This window comes from Rhopilema esculentum, chromosome 9, assembly GCF_057945365.1.
Source record: "Rhopilema esculentum isolate cy_ngs chromosome 9, ASM5794536v1, whole genome shotgun sequence".
Taxonomy (NCBI): domain Eukaryota; kingdom Metazoa; phylum Cnidaria; class Scyphozoa; order Rhizostomeae; family Rhizostomatidae; genus Rhopilema; species Rhopilema esculentum.
In genome coordinates this window covers 2156523-2176723 of record NC_142823.1, presented here as the reverse complement: position 1 = coordinate 2176723, position 20201 = coordinate 2156523, and the positions used below count along the sequence as shown (strand labels likewise).

General features: G+C 37.2%; 1 protein-coding gene across 1 annotated transcript; it reads right to left on the bottom strand.

Moving 5' to 3' along the window:
- Nucleotides 1-1250: 1250 nt before the first annotated feature.
- LOC135688998 (uncharacterized) lies at nt 1251-18319 on the bottom strand. The gene is made up of 10 exons (XM_065206093.2): nt 18098-18319; nt 13793-14139; nt 12905-13067; nt 12452-12552; nt 11599-11806; nt 7650-8011; nt 6933-7039; nt 6252-6357; nt 2246-2461; nt 1251-1579 (listed from the first exon to the last, which is right to left on the bottom strand). The coding sequence occupies exons 1-10, from the start codon at nt 18189-18191 to the stop codon at nt 1346-1348; spliced, it is 1938 nt and encodes a 645-aa protein (XP_065062165.2). The 5' UTR covers nt 18192-18319; the 3' UTR covers nt 1251-1345.
- Nucleotides 18320-20201: the final 1882 nt, after the last annotated feature.

The window sequence follows — 20201 nt, the reverse complement described above, 5'->3', positions numbered from 1 at the left end:
GCCTCAAAACTGGTCAAAAGTTAAGCAAATTAAGAACAAGCTGAGGCTGAGCTTTTGCAAAATGCAATTTTGAACAACGCTTTTTCTCAAAATCGAGGATTTTTAGTGATGTGTGGGTGTTTTTCGGTGAATATTCAAATTTGTCACTTTGTTGGCAAATGAGGCCTGAACACCTCCTTAGAGCGAAAAAGCTAGCAATAGCACTGCTTACACCCTCTTAATTTAATTAAGAACAATCCAGCCTCAGATTTTCGAAAAAATTAAGAATAGTCAGCCTGATCTTAAATTTACTGGTTCTTATAAACGCAACATTTGATACTACTCTTCTCTAGGTATTACATTACATTAAAGACCTATTAAAACGACTTTGAAACCCAGTTTCTATCAGATGGCCTCACAAACCAGAAAGTTATTATTTCCTATAAATAAGAAACAACACAATTTCCTATCCTTCAGAAATTAGTACTTCCTACGGTGCAGGCAAAACGACAATGCGTGGTATTCTCTGCTACAGCAATCGAAATGAAAATAATTTCGCGTGCAATGACAACGGAAATTTGGTACCAACAAATCTGCGCTGACGCAAAAATCAATATCGATTCAATTCTGAATCCATTTGAGACCGAAGAAAGCGTTCATCTGAGATCGAAATTAATAAATAGTTCATATGGAAGTCTTACTGTAGTGCCCTGTTGATGGAAAAATTTCTCTCTTATGACAGCAGTTAGCTCATTTACAAGATGCCTACAGAACATCGAAATACAATGACAGTTGCAGAAGAAATAGTAGAAGCTGAGATTTTTTTTCAAATGCCCTTTTACTGGAACCTGCCCCCTTGCCCTTTGGTAGTTCATAGAGTGCACTAAAAGGAAAAGCAAAGACACTGTATTAAAAGTAATGAGTCACATGTAAGACTCATGTTCGGCGATTTAATTCACAATAAACAATATAAGTGTACCCAGAATACAACAATTTCAGACCCCAATTACTGACAGAAGGCTCTCCATTCACTTTGTAAGGGAGTTTCCACAATAATTGTTGTATACTTTGAGGTAATCCTTGAAAAAAATTAACCTAAAACCCTCAGAAACTTCTTCACCTGTTACTCATTCTTGAAAAAGGGCGCACCATTTCCAAAAAGGGGCGAAAGACTTGCTTCAACTCGGCGAGGTAGGGGAACTACCCCTAGTTGCCCCCCTTAAATCCTCCAATGCGCAAGTAAGTTTAAATTCGAAAAATAAAACAGTATGTGACTAGTAAAATCTTTTATAAAAATGATTATATGAAAAATTGGTGCATTTTAACTTCAGATGTATTTGTCCAGCCTGTTTAGTAAGGCTATCTTCTATGTACTGATGCTATTTGTAACCCAACCAGGAACGAAGAATGGATATGAGACATGCCCCCTTTTCAATCTTTGCTCGTTTCTTCTATCAAGCAGTGGTTTCACCCTCTCCATTAGTTCCCTGTATGTCTTTGCTACCAGTCTTTTCATTGGCTGATCCCGTAGTTCATCGCCATAATCAAACAGATTGTCATAATGATAGGCTCCGACACCCATTGTTACACTCGTTTGAACCTTAAAGATAAAACGAGGGCACATCCGTACAATACGTTTTACTCTTTCGGTAGAACGTGAACAATGTAGATTAAATGGTGTTTGTAATGGTTGAAAAAGGGCGAATGAGGAATTTTTTTGGCCGGGAAAATCAAGTTTATAATGGCACACCATTTTTGAAGGGGCCTGCCAGGAAATTTCCCGAGTCCCGATAAGCCATGAACAATTTTCAATGCCAATGAGTCGGTCTATTATACTTATCGGGGCTTTAATAAAATAATTTACCACACACTACGTTTGGTTTCTAGCATAGGAACTATATAGAAAAAAACCTTAAAAAGCAGTAATTCCATCACTTTCTCTTTTTCCTGCAATAAGCGCTGCAGGTGAGTAAAGAAGATTTTCAGAAATTAAGATAGCATGACTATTATTGATATAGAAATTTGCTGATAACATTGAAAAATTAGTTTTCCAACACCCTAGCGTTCCCTCAGCCAGAAATTCATTTGCACCATCTGTACTATGCCAAATCATCATGTTGTTAGAAATGGTAAAACGAAAATTGTTTTTGGAAAAAAAAGTTTAATCCAATTAACAAAAAAAGTATATGGATGCTAAATTTGTTCAAACATCAATATTGAGACGAGTAGCGACTTTGCAAAGCTGCTTAACTAGCTAGCTACTTACAATAGCCCCGATTGGACCAGGAAGCAAATAGGCCAAGTTCTTCTTGTGATACCCTATTGGGTCATGGTAGAGTCTTGACGAAGCTAGAGACGCCGATTCCCCATAAACCATTGGTGGATAAGTTATCGAAGCATGCTGAACTTGTATCCAGAGAACCTCGGCAAGAAATCTAGCGAGTTGATTTTTCGTTGCAAAATGTGAAGGCAGCCCTTTTACCTGAAATAAAGCATATTATCAGTATGAATACGTGCAAAAATTAGAAGCTAACATATCTTAGTGACACTGGCATGATTGCTTTATAAAGCAGAAAAATCCAGCCTACTGCCTGGGATTTAGTATTAGTATTTAGCCCCCTTTTTCTTTAAAGCCCCATTTCTCTTAAGAGCTCCCGTTTAATGAAGCAGGGGGAAAAACCCTCCTTTCTATTTAGCTTCCTGTCCATAAATGCAAATATGACTGCCTTTTCACTTGACAACGCTTTGATGAGCTCTGGGTTCACAAGTCCCTCTTCTGAATACCTTGAACCGGTGGGCCTGAACTCCAAGCAGCATATATTATACTGAAAGACGTTCCTACGAAGGAGATTTAGATACGGGACTTTGAAAAGAAAGATGGCGCGTTCGAAAGGGAATAAATGAGAAGAATAAAAAAGGTAATCGTTGTCCAATGAATTGTCTTTTGTGACTTTTCTATAACCAAAAACGTAAAATTGGACTTTTTTATAGTGAAGCTCTTTACGTCGGTAGACGAACACGAAGGACAGCTTAGAGCGCTTTGTTATTGATCTTTGCCTATTGCCGTTGGTCAGGAAAAGGATGGAAGAAACAATTTTGGGGCAAGTTCCACCTACAGCATTGAATTCGGACTCAGTGAAAAAACCAGTGGAAAGTAATAAATGAAACTGGATATGTACGGAGAAATGATTACAGAAAATGTTATGGCAAAGGATTTTGTGAAAGTACAACGATTGTGTGAAGTCACGTTTCCAAAAAAATGAAGAAATTGATTAGCTGGTGGAAATGATCGGGAAGCTAACTATAGATGAAAAAAGAAACATGGAGGAGTATAAGGTTTGGGTAGACAATGTAAGGATGAAATCTGCCAAAACAAATTTTGAAAGTGGTAGACAGGAGATGATAAGATATAATGAAGAGAAATTCGAAGTTACCTGACTAAAGGGCGTGAAGAAGAATCGAGAGCTAAGGAGAAGGAAAGGTATGAAATGAAACTGTATGAAGAAAACGACAGGCAAGAGAAATTAGCTAAAGAAAGTGAGGTCTGGATGGAACATCAAAGAATTGTTCTATAGATAAAGGAAAAGAAATTAGAGCCCGACAGAAGGGCTAGGGAGGCAAATGCTAACCAACCAGCATTAAATATTGCTCCATTTAAAGGGACATCTAGGGACTGGATAAGGTTTTCAAATCAATTCAAAGCCCAGGTAGACAGCCAGCCTGTGAGTAAGACAATTAAGCTAGGATATCTTCTGCAGTGCATGAGAGGGGCCTGTCATGAACTGATAGGAAAAATACCCAACAATAAAAATGGCTATAACAGAGCAATAAATTTATTAAAGGAGGAATATGACCAAAACAAGACAGTAATTGCATCACAAACTAAGGAGATAATAAACTTACAAGTGGTAAAAGGCAAAAAAGAATTAAGTGGTGAAGGACTTCTATGAAAAGCTGCTCACTAACTATGAAGCAATGGATGGCCATACTAAAGTAGAAGGGCTGGTTTTATCTACACTAGATAAGTTACCAGTTATTGAAGCAGATTTGACCAGAAATGACGAAGAATGGGAAATATGGGGCTTTAGTGAATTACTGAAAGAGCTGAGAAAGTGGCTCAAATTGAATAACAACAAGGATAGAGTTGAATATGACAGAGAGTTAAAAGGTTCAAGCAGGGCATTTCTGACAGCAGCAAAAAGTGGGTCCATTGTTTCTACTGCCCTAATAGGCATTGGCCAGATCAATGCAATATAGTTAAAGATGTAACAGCAAGAAGGGAATTGCTCAAAAGGAAGGGCTTTTGTTTCCAGTAAGCTGATAATCATTTGATGAAAGATTTTTATAAAAGAGGTTGTTTCTTCTGCAAAGGTATTCATCACAGCAGTTTGCACGAGGAGATGAAAAGGAATGAGCAAAAAGTTTAACTGTTTATACACCATCTGATGAATGTATTTTGCCACTTATCCCTATTGAAACTGAAAGGGAAGAGCTCTGGGGAATTTTAGACACAGGTTCTTCAAAAAACTATGTTTGCAGAAAAGCTGTTGAAAGATGCAATTTAAAGCCAATCAGATGGGAAACAGCAAGTTTAAGAACTGCAAAAGGAGCAGGGAATCAGTAAAGAGACCTGTTTATGTACTAAGTACTCATACTCTCACAGGAAACAAATTAGAGCTTGAAGCAGTTGGTCTAGATCAGAAGTAGAAAGATTACCCATAAAAGAATTAAAGGCAATATATGTTCATTTAAAAGGGTTGTACATTCCAGAAGGTAAAGATGCAAGATATGAAGTACTGTTACTAATAGGTGACAAGACCTTTACAGAAATCAGAACTGGGAAGTGCAAGAAAAGTATGGCCGGTGAACCAATTGCAGATGAAACTTTATTTGGTTGGACAGTGCATGGAGAGAAAAGTGATATGCATTTTAATTACTATACCCAGACAACAAGTGAAGATTATGAAAAGCTCTATTGTCTGGACGTTCTTGGAATCGAAGACAGAAAAGAATTTGATCAAGAAGAGATAAGACAAGAGTTTATTGAGAATATTCAGCAGAAAGAAGATGGCAAGTACATAGTCAAGATACAATGGATTGAAGATAGGGTACCACAGAGAAGACAAAGAAGGACTAGAGAAAAGATACAGATTTTGCGGGGTTCTTTTGGATAGGAAAGTTCTCCTTTTGCCTTGGGGGGGGGGGAGTAATCCAAAGCCACTTAGATAAAGTGACCAGAAGCAGTGTAGTTAAAGAACAATTGAAAGAAAAAACTTACGTGGACAATGTTATGGGGCTGGTGAATAACGAAAAGGAAGCAGAAGTATATAAAGATGAGTAACAAAAATCATGGCCAAAGGGAGATTCCCTCTGACAAAATGGGAATCTAATCTAAAAGGTGTTAAAGGTGAAAACTAGACTTTTAGGAGTAGGATGGGAGAAATAACAAGACAACTTTACTGTAAAATTAGATGTAAAGGAAATGCATATTGTAACAAAGAGGCTGATGTTGAAGTATTTAGCAAGTATTTATAACTCTCTCGAACTAATCGGTCCAATTCTGGTAAAAGGGAAACACTAATACAGACAAGCAGTGGATGAAAAGAAAGGTTGGGACAAAGAGATTAGAGTCGAGTTGAAAGAAAAATGGGACAGGTGGCCGCGAAAATTAAAAATCAGTAGAGGTACCTAGAACAATTGCTCCATACCTTGAAGACATAACTCAGGTGATTTTACATCATTTTACGGATGCAAGTGACAAGGCAGTGTCAGCGCAAAACCATAGCAGTAGTTACTCAGCCAAGTGGACTAACTCAAGCACGACTCATACAAAATCAAGGTTATCAAAAAGAAGGTTTTCGATTCTAGATAAGAGTTAGTTGCCTGCCAGTTAGAGTTAGCAGTCATCACCAACAATGCTCTGAATCTTTTTTGTTTCACTGTTTCCCCTTTTTATCATGAAACATCAATATTATTGGGTAATAACTAAAATGAGACATTAAAAAAGAAGTCATTGCCAGAGCTGGTTGAGGAGCATCCACAAATGTTGATCTGCAATTTAGAGTATGAAGTTTCTGATAGGATTTTTTGCAGAAGATATCAACATGCGATTGAAAACTTACTCATTTGACCAATTGGAGAACCGATTCGACGTGAAGACCAGTTCTTTTTTAATCCACTTCTTTGAAATCATTGTGATTACAAGAATACATTAACTTTGTTAATTTACTTTTATTTTCACAAGTAAACAAACACAATTGTTTTAAACTTACCCCACCGATTCCATTATTTGGGGGCTTCTTTCCTTTCAAAGACACCTCATTTATAAAGTTCTGTAACTCTTGATCTTCAAAAACATCTCGATCAAATTCGTAATACCTATAAAGTCAAGTTATTTGCTAAACATTTGAACAATATAGCAATAAAACTAATGGGTACTGCCAACAAAGAGATTTTTGTAGCAAAGGTTCGATATTATGCTTATATAAAAAGCAGCCTTTTAGGGGGTGTTGGAAGTTCATAAAGAGATGTATGAAAATACTTGTTCTTTCAAGTACAGCACAAATGGGTGACATTTTGAATATCAAACAGGACAAATATAGGTCCATCATAAGTAAGGAATTTAACACTAAAAAATTAGTAAAGTAGTAAAAGAACTGAACAATAATAGCAAAAGACAGGAAATTAATAAAAATATTAAAAATTGCAGTAAACAAATAGAAACACCTTCAATAACGAAATATAAATATGACATAGACAGCATGTTAGAACGAATCAGTATCAGAACAACAAATGTACCAAGGTCACTTAAATATAAAAAAGTGTTCGAATATGAATCTAGAAGCCGCACATTGATGTGTAGTACTTGGCAGTATCAGATTGTAACTCTGAGAGCCTAATAAACAATTATGTAAAGAATCAAACGAAAAAGACTAAAAAGAAAATTCACGTACAAATCTACAAACTGTCTTGCAAACTTCTTCAGAACCCTGTTGACAGCCCTGCCGTCATCACGGTATGGGTAAAAAGGGACCTTTTTTCTGTCGTTCATACCTCTTTTCTATAAATGAAGAAAAATGTCATTTGCAAAAAGACAGCAGAAAATTTTTGCGACGACGCCCTTGAGATTAGCTTAAAATACATTTCAGAATATCCCTCCCCCCCCCCGCTGCGCTACTGATAAGAAGATAAATACTGATAAGGAAATAAACAAAGAAAGATTTTGGCGTTTCTTTGCTACTACTGAATACTAACAAATGATTTTTACCGAATGAAACAAAATTTAACGAAAAAGGCCGAAATATTGGGGGTCGAAGGGGTGACTAGGAATCAAATAGCACCCTTTATGTTTCCTGCACTACCGAGAAGCATTCCAGTTTTTTCGCGAAACAATCACCCTCGCTTAGTTAAAATGAATTCACTTTTGATAGAACATTCCTGATCTATTGTTCTCTTTGCTATTGTTCGTTGGGAAGCGTCAGGAAAGTGAAATTATTTTGACTTTTGCGATGGTCGGGGATGATCGCCGATGGCTCCCTATGACCCGGTTTTCATATGTCATAAACCATCGCAGACTGTCATAGACCGTCGGGAAGCTGCATCGGGGATCATTGCCGACGAATTACGATATATGAAAACCAGCCTTAACACCACCCCTGAAGGCAACATACCTTTAGATTATTCTCGAGGTCAATATCATTCCAAGTCATTTTCTTGTACCCTCTTTGCACCAACTTTATCGCTCCAGGAGCCCCAAAGCCAAACATGACATTTGCAGAACCCGACTCTCCAAAGAAAGATGGTGCCGCGTTGGCATTAAGAGGCAGCATTCCTCGACAGTGGTATTTCAAGAGTTCGTGCAGCGGATGATATTCGGAGATTTGCCGATTTAAAACGACGCAGATTGGCTCCATTTTCAAATGGGTTTGGAGCAAATGCTCGTGGAACTGTCCATGAAAAGTTTCAGTGAGTAGATGCATCGCCTTTGCTACTTGCCAATTGAATCCATCACTTGGGGTATAAACTTTTGAATCTAAGCATACAAAAAGGTCGTGTTAGAGTCAACCGAATATGCTCGAATGACTCAAGTAATCTGACAGCCAATAATTGGCCACTCAATAGACGTAATACTACTTAAACGCTTATCGAGTGGCAAACAGTTAGTAGCTTTGCGAAAGCATTTCATTTAGTGTGTGTCAGTTACAATGGTTGCACCAACTCCGGTGGAGTGGAATGGGATGGGGGCTCATTAAACATTGTCTACAGAAAGATTTAAGATAGAACATATAACTGGTACTTTTCTTAGGCAAATGCTAAAAAGGAGACATAAAACCTAACTAGTGCAATATTTCTTCGGTCTTGGGACCTCTTCTGTTTAACATTTACCTCAATGATCTCTTCATGTTTGTGAATGATGCTCAAATTTGAACTAGGCAGATGATCCAACTATCTATGCTTGTGACAACAGTATTGATAGTACCATTGAAACATTAGAGAGTGATGCCCTTAAAATTGCAGAATGGTTTCCGAACAACTGTATGAAGTTGAATGAGGACAAATGTCATCTAATGGTCTTTGGGAATAAAAGTAATGATATTTCTTTAAATATTGGAAATGTCAGGATAAAAGAGAGCACAAAAGAAAAGCTGCTTGGAGTGATTCTGGACAAAACATTATGCTTTAAAAAGCAATTGAGGTCCATTTGAAAAAAGACTGGGCAAGAGCTACAGCTGTATCGAGAATCTCTCACTTTCTTGATACTGAACAACTAAAGAGAATAATGAAGGCATTTATCTTGTACCAGTTCAATTACTGTGCTCTTGTTTGGATTTTCTGCGATAGAACACTTAATAGTTAAGTTAATCGTATTCACGAACGGGCATTGCGGATAAATTAAAAAGATATGAAATCAGATTTTGACACAATGTTACGCAGAGACAATGCGGCCCCAATCTACATCATGAATTTACAACTATAGATGATTTAAATTTATAAAACAAAATGGGAGCTCAATCCTACTTTCAAGAAGTATATCTTTATTGAAAAACAGGGTACGTATGGATTGAGAAGCTGCCACAATCAGCTACTGCCACAAGCGCGCACTACGTGCTATGGCTTAGAGACGATACCGTTTCTAGGGAGTAGATTGTGGCAGGCACTTCCCAATAACATCAAACAATCAGATACCCTTTCCAGCTCTAAAAGGAGAATAAAATCTTGGAAAGGAGAGGAATGCAACTGTAGACTGTGTAGACCTTTCGTGGCTCAGGTTGGGTTCTTGAATGAATAAATGTATTGTATTGTAAATGTTAAAAATGCCGAAAAAAATTGTAAAATATGTATATGTGTATTTATACTTAATTATTTTTTATGTTAGATATATCATATATGTATTTTTATTTCTTTTATTGTTAAACAATTTTACTTTATAGTAGGCTTGAATTAGCATTTATATTGTAGCTATTTCTATTTGTTTTATTATATTGTAGCTATTATTATACGCCTATTTTCAAAAAATAGATAATAATAATAATAATGAAAACATTTTTATTTTTTATTCTTCTACTTACAACAGTAGCCTCACTTTACAGGTAGTTACCATCGGCTTGTCTGGTGACAAGTCTACTAATTTTACAAAATATATAACATTTAAATAAAATCATATGAGTGCAAAGAATCTTTAGAAGGAGAGCAGTTCAGGGTTTGTCCAAGTCTTATTGCGCATACAGAATATATGATAGGATGTGCGTGTAATTATAGCTGACAGTTTTTTAATTATGAAATTACGGCGTTGGTAGTCAAGTTTTAGTTCGTCACACATATCGATGAATGAGTCACAGGAGTTACCAAAGATACCGACACAGCTGATGGATAGATTAACAAAGTTTACTTTTTTGAACTTAGGGCGTAGTTCCTTTAGAAGGGAACGGTACTTCTCAGCTTTGCGCGAAGCGTTATTATCCAGGTTTGTCTCGAACCCAACAGTTAATTCGATGACATACAGACAGTTAGAAGCAGTTTTGATAAGCATGTTGCGACGAAACAAATCGCCAGAGCGGGAATGTCAGCATATATGAATGCATCTCGGATACAGCCTGCACGCAGGCTAGTGAAATGACGATGCAATGAAGTGCAAGGCAGAGTCGTGCCTCCAAATAAAACGCCCTTGCTCAAGGTATTTGTTACATCCAGCTACGACATGAAAAAGTGATTCAGGCTGAAGGCAGAATGAGCAATCTGGAGAAGAGCTAATTTTCCATAAGCAGAGGTTGTTCCTTGTGGCTAGTGTGTTGTTGAGATACCTTATCGTAAAGTTGAAGATTTTTTTTGGAGGTTTACTTTGAACTGCAAACCAGAGTGAGGTTAACTTTGTATAAGAATACTCAAACAGGAATGAAATGATAAAGCCTTGAGATGTTAACTGAGTTTTGAGTTTTTGGAACTGGAAAAATAATGTTAAAAGGGGAGTAGCTCTGGATTAGTCCAAGTTTTGTTTCTACAGCAGAATATATAGTATGTGGTGCGAATGGAGATGCTTTAAAGTTTGGATATGAGATAGCGTTTCTGTTGATGATCAATGGACAAAGAGTCACACATGTCGATGAATGAGCTGCAGGAGTTGCCAAAAATACCAAGTGAACTGATGGAAAGATTGATAAATGAAACAGACTGAAACCGATGTTTTAACTCAGATACGAGGGTGGCATATTTCTCTGACTTTCTGACAGCATTGCAGGTGAGATTTATTTCAAAGCCCATGGTTAGCTCTAAAACGTACAGACAGTTTCCCTTAGTTTTGAGAAGTACATCAGGGCGTAGTTGATCTCCAGTTATGATAGAAGGGGAAAGAAAGCCTGGTAAATCTGCGTAGAGAGAAGACCCATTTATTGCTTTTAATAATAACAATAATAACAATAATAACAATAATATATAATATTAACAATAATAACAATAATATATAATATTTATAATATTAATAATAAATTCCCACTCTCTAAAAAATTGAAGTACAGCCCGAAAAGAATAATTCAAATAAGACTTTGTAATGTAATGCTTCTTGCAAGTAGTATTCCGTCTCCTGCTCATATTTTTCTTGGTTTGCAATATATAAATCATGTTATAGGCCTTTTGTTTGTGTCTAGCTTTTCTAGATTGTCATTTTGTAAGAACCGTTAAGCAATTTGAAAGAAGGAAAGATTTAGGTAAACAAAAGACTCCATTACTGAGTCTTGTGACCTCTATCAGTAAAACAATGATGATTACTGAGAAAGGGGTGTTGGTGGAGTTTTTAAACCCAGCCCGAGCTCTTAAAGCTCTCATTCATATATTGCATGATTCTAAATCCTAAGAAGATCCATTCAAATGTTTTACCGTGGTGCAGGAGCTTGCAATTGGTTGGAATCTGCCCGTTGTAAGTTTATCTGGGGCCTGGGACAGGAAAAGTGATGAAACCCGTAATGACGTCATTGAATGTGTGATTGTTATCGTTCGTTTTGCTGTTAGGGTGCCGCTAAAATTTTGTGGACCTTCTTTTAGCTACGGACCCTAAGAAGTCTGCCCCCTACCCCTTAATGTGAGGCCGATTGAAAAAATACTAGGTAAGAAAGCAGAGTTATTTACGTTGCTTGTCATCTATCTGAATGGCCACCGGTTTTAGTTCATATCGTCTTTTCCTTTGATTATACCGACTTGCAAATATTGCGATTGGATTGGTTTGGGGGATCACCTTGACACCAGGTGGAAAGTACTTCGCTAAAGGATCGGGGATGTTCTGCATTCCGCTCAGCAACGGGAATTCCGAAACATACACCATCCTTGCTGATATTGACTAAGGAAAAATGTGGGAGAGAGTTTAGAGAGTTGGAACCATTGTAATAACAGTGAAAAATGGTAACTAGTATGTTTATCGCTGTTAATCAGAATCTTATACGACAGGGACATGGTAGCGTCTCATGATAAAAGGGAGGGGAGGGCTAAAAAGTTACACGGGGGGATAAACATACAATAGACGAAAAACTCAATTTGCAAGTATATTTTTGGAAAGTTTTGGGATGTGTAAGCCCCCTATCACCCTCCTTGCTTGCGCGGTTCTGGAATCATTTTGTATTGACAAAAATTACCATACCAGTGAAGAAATATTCAATAATTTTTCAAAAAATATTGAAAACATTCAACAAAAAGGAATGTAGCTGTTTTTAAATATGAGTTGATCATTGACAATAAAAACTATATGTGTCAAATAATTTCACTAAAGAAAACCTAAAATCCACGAAATATCGAAAATGTAAGCCGCAATTTCTCGACTCAGAATCTATTCATAAATCCTTAGCAACATTCTTACAAAACTTGCAAACTTTTAAAATCAAGATACCTAATCAGAATATCCATTAAACTTTCTCATAATCCGCTAGCCCAGAAATGCAAAAATGTCCAATAATCAGTTAGTCACTGCGAAGACAATTTAAAATCATACCTGCCAAAAACCTCTTCTAGTAACCGAAGAAATTGCTTTTGCCCATTTGAAATTTGGATTTAATCTTTGTTTCAGTGTCTTGACGTTTGTCCCAATCTTTCCTTTTTTGTAAAACAAATAAGAGAGAAAATTCAACCAAAGCTTTGCTTTTGTATGAAAATCGAGTATGTTTGTGTTTATGGCGATTTCTTTTGAAGAAGTGAAAAGATTTCGAAAAAGAAAAAGAAAGAATCGCCGATTTTCAAAAGTTGAAGTGTTGAGTTAATCATCAATTATGTCCATTATTATCGAGATTTTAATTGACGATCTCACGAAATTATGAATTTGGATCCCATAACCTGAAAGAGCATCATGTGTGCATTATCAGTTAAACTTGCTACGAATTAGCTGAAATTTGCCAACAAAAGCAAAGGCTATTTCCCTACCAAACTCCTGTTATTTGGTCTACATTACCTTTTCTCGTTACACGACGAATAGTCATGACGTTCATCCCTGCAAGTCGTCCTTGAACAAAATATTCGTCTGATAGAAAAAAGTTTCCTTTACGAAGGTCTTTCATGAAAGGATAACTCAATGACGGGCTTCTAAAATATCTTGATAACATCGGGTTGTAAATCTGCAAAACGTTAAAACAAGAGTTAATCTAATTCAATATCAAAATTACTCAAACTTAAGTAAAAAAGTTTAGCTTTTCTGATTGCAAAAAATTGAAAATAAAGTTTACAAACTGTAAGGAAAAGGAAACATTCCTCACTTTAACAAAAGGACTCCGAAAAATCGTTTGGGGGGAAATGTAGCGTAGATTAACCGACACCTAATTCTAACTTGATTGAACATGCTTAAAGGCAGTCAGTCCCCTATTGTGCTTAACTTTATTTTCACAAAAGTTAAATTCACGCTCCGTTGAGCTTGATCGACAATTAAACAATTTAAACCAATCAGAGACAACTTTGATTCTAGAGCTTTTGAACCAAATAGCTGTGTTGAATCAAATGGCCGTTGTAGTGAAGCTGCTGCTAGAAAAATTTTGTTCCCTATTTGGTTTGTGCGACAGATATGCTAACAGCAAAAAGGAAATGCTTCCATTATCATCATTCAATTCCAGTAATAAAATCTTCTCGCCATTTCCGATAGCTTTTTGCTCGCAGTTTCAAATGTCGTCCGCTACCGTAGCTGGGCCAGCCAAAGCAAGTTGTGTATTGTTCATGGTAGCTAATCATTACGGGAGCCAGAGTTGCCACATACCCATACAATCAAAAAAAATGTTTAAATATATGATCTCAGAATACATTGCTTATTTTCCTACAAATTCCATCAACCAAAAAATACACAGCTACCTACCCCGATGCCTTTTTTGAAGAATTCGCCAATAGCATCATATTGTTGGAAGGTAGTGAATCTCTGCGTTTGAAATTGCTTCATAGCGGCGCTGGAGACAGCTCCTCGTGCTTTTCCCAGCACAAGAAAAATCAAATTGAAACATTGGGCGTCAAATTTGTCAATCATGAAATACTGCATCGTTGCGTTGATGGGTTGATCTAGACGAGGCATAGGAAGCTGAATTGCACTTGGATTCGAAATCATCTTTGTCAGCTTGTAAAACATTCGTTGCATCTTCAGTTTCCCGTCGCGGACTCTTCCGCAATAGCTGTTTGCTTCTTCGCATATTGATATTGGACAGCTTCTGCCTTAAGAGTGAAAAAAGCTTAAGTTGAAGAAATCGATAAAGGGTTGATGCCAAGTAGATCAGACGAAATTCTTTAATGTCACGATGATCTGCTATAAGTTCCTCACAAGGAAGTACAAATTTAAAGAAACTTGAAAATGTCCGTTGCAAATGAACTACGATGAAAATGCACCATCTGAATCATTATAACAATTGTAATCAATATTAGCACAGAAGAAAGTTATAGATCAAATTCTTATGATTCAGTGACTCGCAGCAATAGCAAAATAGTTCCATGTGTTCAAGCAAATGATAGGGGGGAGGGGGGAGAGCAAGGAAGGAAATAGCACTGGGGTGTCGGCGCTATCAATGAGACAATTCAAAAGAGTGTGGTGATTATTTCTTTGGCAAAATTGATTTTCAAAGAAAATAGCATATACAATACAGGTTTGGCGTCTCACGAATACAAAGTAATCGGAATGTATCTAATTCTTGTCGGGGGAGTTACATTGAATTCTAGGTCAGAATTGATAACTGGCATGAACCACTTAGTCTGGAAGACATTGTATATACTACAGCCTAGACATAATATACTATCAATATATATTATAATATAATCAATTTATTTACAGTAGGGTGGTATGACATAGCTAACTATGTATAATATATGTACAAGCTAATTTAGGCCTACTGTACAAAAATTCAGAATAAAAAAAATTAAGAATGAATAATTAATGATAACATGAATAAACAATTATCTAATTAATGAAAGAAATGAAATTGAAGATTAAAAAACTTAGGCACTATTTCTATCTCATGCTCCCATTTCTATCTCAGGCAACCCCTTTCCTAGCGATAGAATGAGCAGGAGTGCAAGCAATATTTCATCACCTGACCTGTACGGAGCTAATTTTTTTGCAAATCGAGAGGTAAATACAACTGTTGTCTTTTCGAGCCTAATCTTCCTAATCTAAGCAAGCCTATCGGGTGCCCGCGTTGCAGATTGTTGGGAATCCGCCATTTTGCATCAAGCACGTGTATTTCAAAAATTGGTTCATTGATTTCATCGGGTTCTTTGTTAGTCATGTAAGGTTTTTTTTCTTGCTATTTTATTGTAGCATTTGCGTCAAAACCTCGCTTTAAGCTGAATCCGTCCGAGGTTATTGGAAATAGTTATACCACGCCTGCTGATTAAGTTATTATGCTTATCCAGAATAAACTCCTGACTAACATATATGCAAGTTGATTGGTAGTTATAATTAAAAGTTCATGATTCAAAACTAATTAGCAACGTAAGTAAACGTATATATTCCACAAATTTATTGGAAAGAGTAAGAGTGTTCGACGCAGGAGTCGTCGTAGTGTTGTAATCGTTTGAGATTTGGAAAAAGACGGAGATGTAAAGCAAATAGTTGTATTTTCTTGGATTCATGTTTCTGCTCTTGGGTTCTCTATTCTGATACCAGCGAGATTGGAGGTTTTCATCAACAAGGCTTCATAAGCGAGGCTAGTCTTCCGTTCATTGAAATATGTTGTTTAGAACCCTGTTTTGAACAGAGTAAATCACCCCTTTGTTGCTATCATTTAACCTCGCTTTCAATTTCTGTCACGTGCAGGCTATCCTAGGACATCCGGGACATTTGTAGGTTTATAAGCGATGCACGAGTGCTACGCCCCCTCTGCAAGTTCTATGAATGCTGCAAACGGTTGTTTGCCGCTGCAGCAATATTCAATTTTTAAGTCCCCTCCCACCCGCCTCTTTTTCTTTGTCTGCTTATTCTTCCAATCTTCTAATTATCATTCTTTTCCCGAAGACCTTTTCGTCTTATGGGCAGTCGTCAGTCGGGAAAATGTTCCCAGTGGTGACACCGACCTTAGAAATCGGTATTCTCCAGGCAGTACAAGGGCTGGTGCACCTAGCAAGCCCACTTCCTGGAATACGAGTTTTTCTAGATAGTTAGCCTCTATCGGGCACCAAGTAATATTTCATTTCTTGGCAACCGTTTTTGAGGCAAATTGTTTATAATTTGAGATTGTGATTTAACTACATTACTATTCAAAAGGGTAGGGATGAAATGCATATCAATTTAATGAATTACAACTGCAATATTGAGGAAAGATTGAAAGTTGCTGAAAGGCAGTCTGCCCCTTCCGTGATTGGCTCCTTATAACTTGCAAGCTTCGCCTTAAAAGGGGTCTCTTTCTGCCCTCTAATTAAGTATCCGACATTATTTATTGTGGGTGAAGACGATAACAAATGCTTAATCTTTATATCATCGAGACCCACTTAAAGGCAGTGAATCATGGTAAAAGGAAGAGTATACCCAAATTGCAAAAATTGCTGAGTCATTATGATAGCTTCGCTAATCTGATTGGCTGTCAAGCAAACTGCACACACGATGTTGTAAGTGCTCTTTGTTCCACCGTTTCTAAAGGTTCTTTCTTTCTCTCTCTTTTATCTTGCTCTCTAAAAAAGATTTCAAAACTTCTTCCCCCATTTGTACCTTTCAAATGCCACAAAGGCTTTTCAAATGTCTTTCGCTTTCGACAAATCACATCGCTGATTGCTGATCACATGAAAACAAACTTATCACATGGAAACAGACAAACCCCCCGTTTCAACTGGTGTCGGAGCCAAATTCCAACTGGCGTCGGTATCCTTGCTCAAAAGAGAGAGAAAAATGTTTTGAAAACCGTCTGAAAAGACATGAATGGACTCAGGTCCCCAGGTCCCTAGGTGCTGTAGGAAAAAGGTTTCAAGATCATCACATCAGTTAATATTGAAAACTTTGTAACGGTTTCCATTCCAAAAAGCAACTCAAGTATGAAGTAAAACTACCCATGGGCGTACGTAGCGGATGCTACGAAACTACCTACAAAGCATCAAAAGAGAACCGGCATTCTTCGTACACAGCGACAGGATAACTATGTTTTTTGCTTTTTTATCACTTATGAATTATGCAATTGTAAGATGTTGTAACCCTCTCTTGAAAATTATGTAAAGACCATTGTTAGCCAAACTATCCGATCAAGTATCGCAAGAGGAACAGGATCGCAACTTGAGTTCCCTTGAATATTCGTGGCACAAATTTCGCAATTCTTTTACGTTTACATTGTAGGTGTTCTATGCTTGCAGTTTACGTTCTCTCGTTAGTCATTTCAAGTAATCCTGATTGTATAGCAGAAATCTGTTAATTGGCAATATTTTATTGATCGCAAGGTGCTAACAGTCACGTAATCGATTTCATGCGTTGCTGCGGTTAAAAATTGCCTTATTTGGCTTTACGTTTGCATCTTACTTGTTGGTTGATGAATGAAACATTCCTTGAATCTTTCGGCTTCTTTTATGTTTAAACGCTCAGATCAAAATTTTTTGATCTTGGCGTTTAACTTTTATGAGCATTCAAGTGCGTTAATCTCCTCCAAGTTAAAAGCCCGGAGCATTCACACTTCGCGTTTAACTTGAACGCCCAGAGATGAATGCACTTGAATGCACTTAGTCGCCTAGTGGGAACCAAGCTTAAGCCCCCCCCCCTCGAATAAGCCCCCACTGCTACTGTAAATTCTCGAATTGACCCCTCTATTTGATGATTTTTGCCATCTGAGGTTGACTATGGCGTTTTATTGAATTACCACAACAAATTCATACTTTTGGTAGTAATTAATTGAATGCTCATAAAGACATTTCTACTAAAATAAACAAAGTCTTTTAATAATGTCTTCTTAATGTCTACAATAATTCTAGAAGCCCCCTTCGCATAAGCCCCCCCCCTCGACTAAGCCCCTATCCAAAAATACCAAAAATGAATAAGCCCCCAGGGGGGCAAATTCGAGGATTTACGGTAATTGCAGAGCTAAATGTTAATGAGCAAAAAACCAAACATGTAATTACTGTTAGAAAACATTCGATGCAAAAAACGTTTAAAGTTAGGTTATAGCATTGAAGCCAATATCAGTTAGAGAATCAGTATATAACATACTGTAAACTTGCGGAAGGCGCACTTTTGTCTTGGCATTCACGAAGCAGCTCAAGTAGAAAACCAACAGCAAGATGGTTACCGTTCTTTTCTCCATCTTTCGAACGAGAGGGAATGCTGGCTGTGCTGCAAGTGCTTGAAATTTGTTCTTTCTTTAGGATGCGTCAGCCAAATACTTCGTGCCTTCAACCCGTTGGACTGGAGACTGCACTCTTAGAATAGGTTTTGGGTAGTTAAAGGAACAGAACAACAAGTCATTGAATTCCAATGGTATTGAACTTCAGATATAATAAAAAACGTAAGCATCTATAGAAAACAGTTAATTTTGTTGTCTCTCGATTATTCAAAAAATATTCATCAGGGACAAATTAGTTGAGCTGGTTTGATTTTGAAACAAAAGGAGGAACAATCTTTGTTATCGAGATAACTTGGTAGAGGAGAATCCAACAAATTGTTGTCTTCTACGATTGCTTACCTAGTGCTCTTGAAATATTTTGCCTTATAGATTTGGTAATTATAATAAATAATATTCTATATACAAAATATTTTTTAGTTTTTTCTGCCGGTGAAGTTCGCGTTATTTTGAGCTTGTAATGGGCCGTTCATTGGTGATGAGGAACTATGGTCCCAAAACAGGGCTTCCCCTCAAAATCTTTCTTAACTGCAGTAAAAATCCAGGGGCGATTCACTCTTGCAAATAGCGTACGAGATTTTGCCTAAAACAAAATGATTTCTGGAGATTTTGAGATAAAACAATAGGATTTTCATAAAAGGTGTACGAGATTTTCTTAGAGTGATTTGCCCCTCGTAAAAATCAACCTAGAAGAGGTTTGAGAGAGATTGCAAAGCAAAAAATATATTGAAGAAATCCATCAACAAAACAGAATTCTGGCAATTCTGAACCACGGTGTATCTCTTTCTAACCGTTCTTCCGAAGTAAGGGCACAAACAATATTTAATACAACTCTTCCCTCCACACAACAATTGACACTATTCTTCCCTACTTATTACATTACAGTAAAGACCCATTAAAACGACTTTGGACCCAGTTTCTATCGGATGGCCTTTCACACCAGAAAGGCATTCCTTCCTATTGAAAAGAAACAATACAACTTCCCATCCTTCAGAAATTAGTACTTCCTACGGTGCAGGCAAAACGATAATGCGTGGTATTCTCTGCTACAGCAATCAGATTAAAACAATTTCGGGTGCAATGACAACGGAAATTTGGTACCAACAAATCTGCGCTGACGCAAAAATCAATATCGATTCAATTCTGAATCCATCTGAGACCGAAGAAAGCGATTGCACAAGAGAAAACTGGTCTCAAACATGGGTCGACGGAGATGCGAGCCCAGTGGGGGCTGGCAACCGCTGCCTCTCTTACCCTTGAATAGGAGGGGCAAGCGGAGCAAATATGCCCTTTACATTGACCTCTTGTAATCGTTAAATTGTTCATATGAAAGACTTACTGTAGTGCCTTACTCATGGCCAAAATTCTCATAACTCCCTTATAACAGTTTACAAGATGCCTATAGATCAGGCGGAGAATGGTCGTCCGAGAGCGAAATTTATTGGATCATGTGCTTTTGGTCAGTTCAAGGGAGGCCATTAGCCTCTTTTTCGTGTTTGAAGTCTCATTTTCGCGTATATGAAGGTAATCAATGAAAAAACAGTTCAAAAGGAAATAAATTACAATTTTAAAGTTGGTTAAGCATATCTCTTGCGCATAAATTCTTAAAATTGAATTTTTGTCTTTAAAGAAGGCCGAAAGCCTCGTTTTCACAAGGAAATTGCGTAATCATAAAATTTTTATCCTGGAATTGACATCTAAAAAGTTTGACACATCTTTGACTTGGCCAACTGTCGTCCAAAGGAACTATGCAGCGGCGGTATTCATTACTAACTGATAAATAAAACAAATGGAAAAACTACTGGATCATCTAAAATTGGTTTAATTGTTTCAAAGTTCCTCAAAATCGTCACCTGAGTTGGAAGCTCCTTTGTTACTTCAGATTGGTTTTTCGAAAGTTCCCAGGTATGTTCTTGGTAACAACTATCACTCTGACAAAAGAATCCCCATTAATCCCAACCATAATCTTTGTTC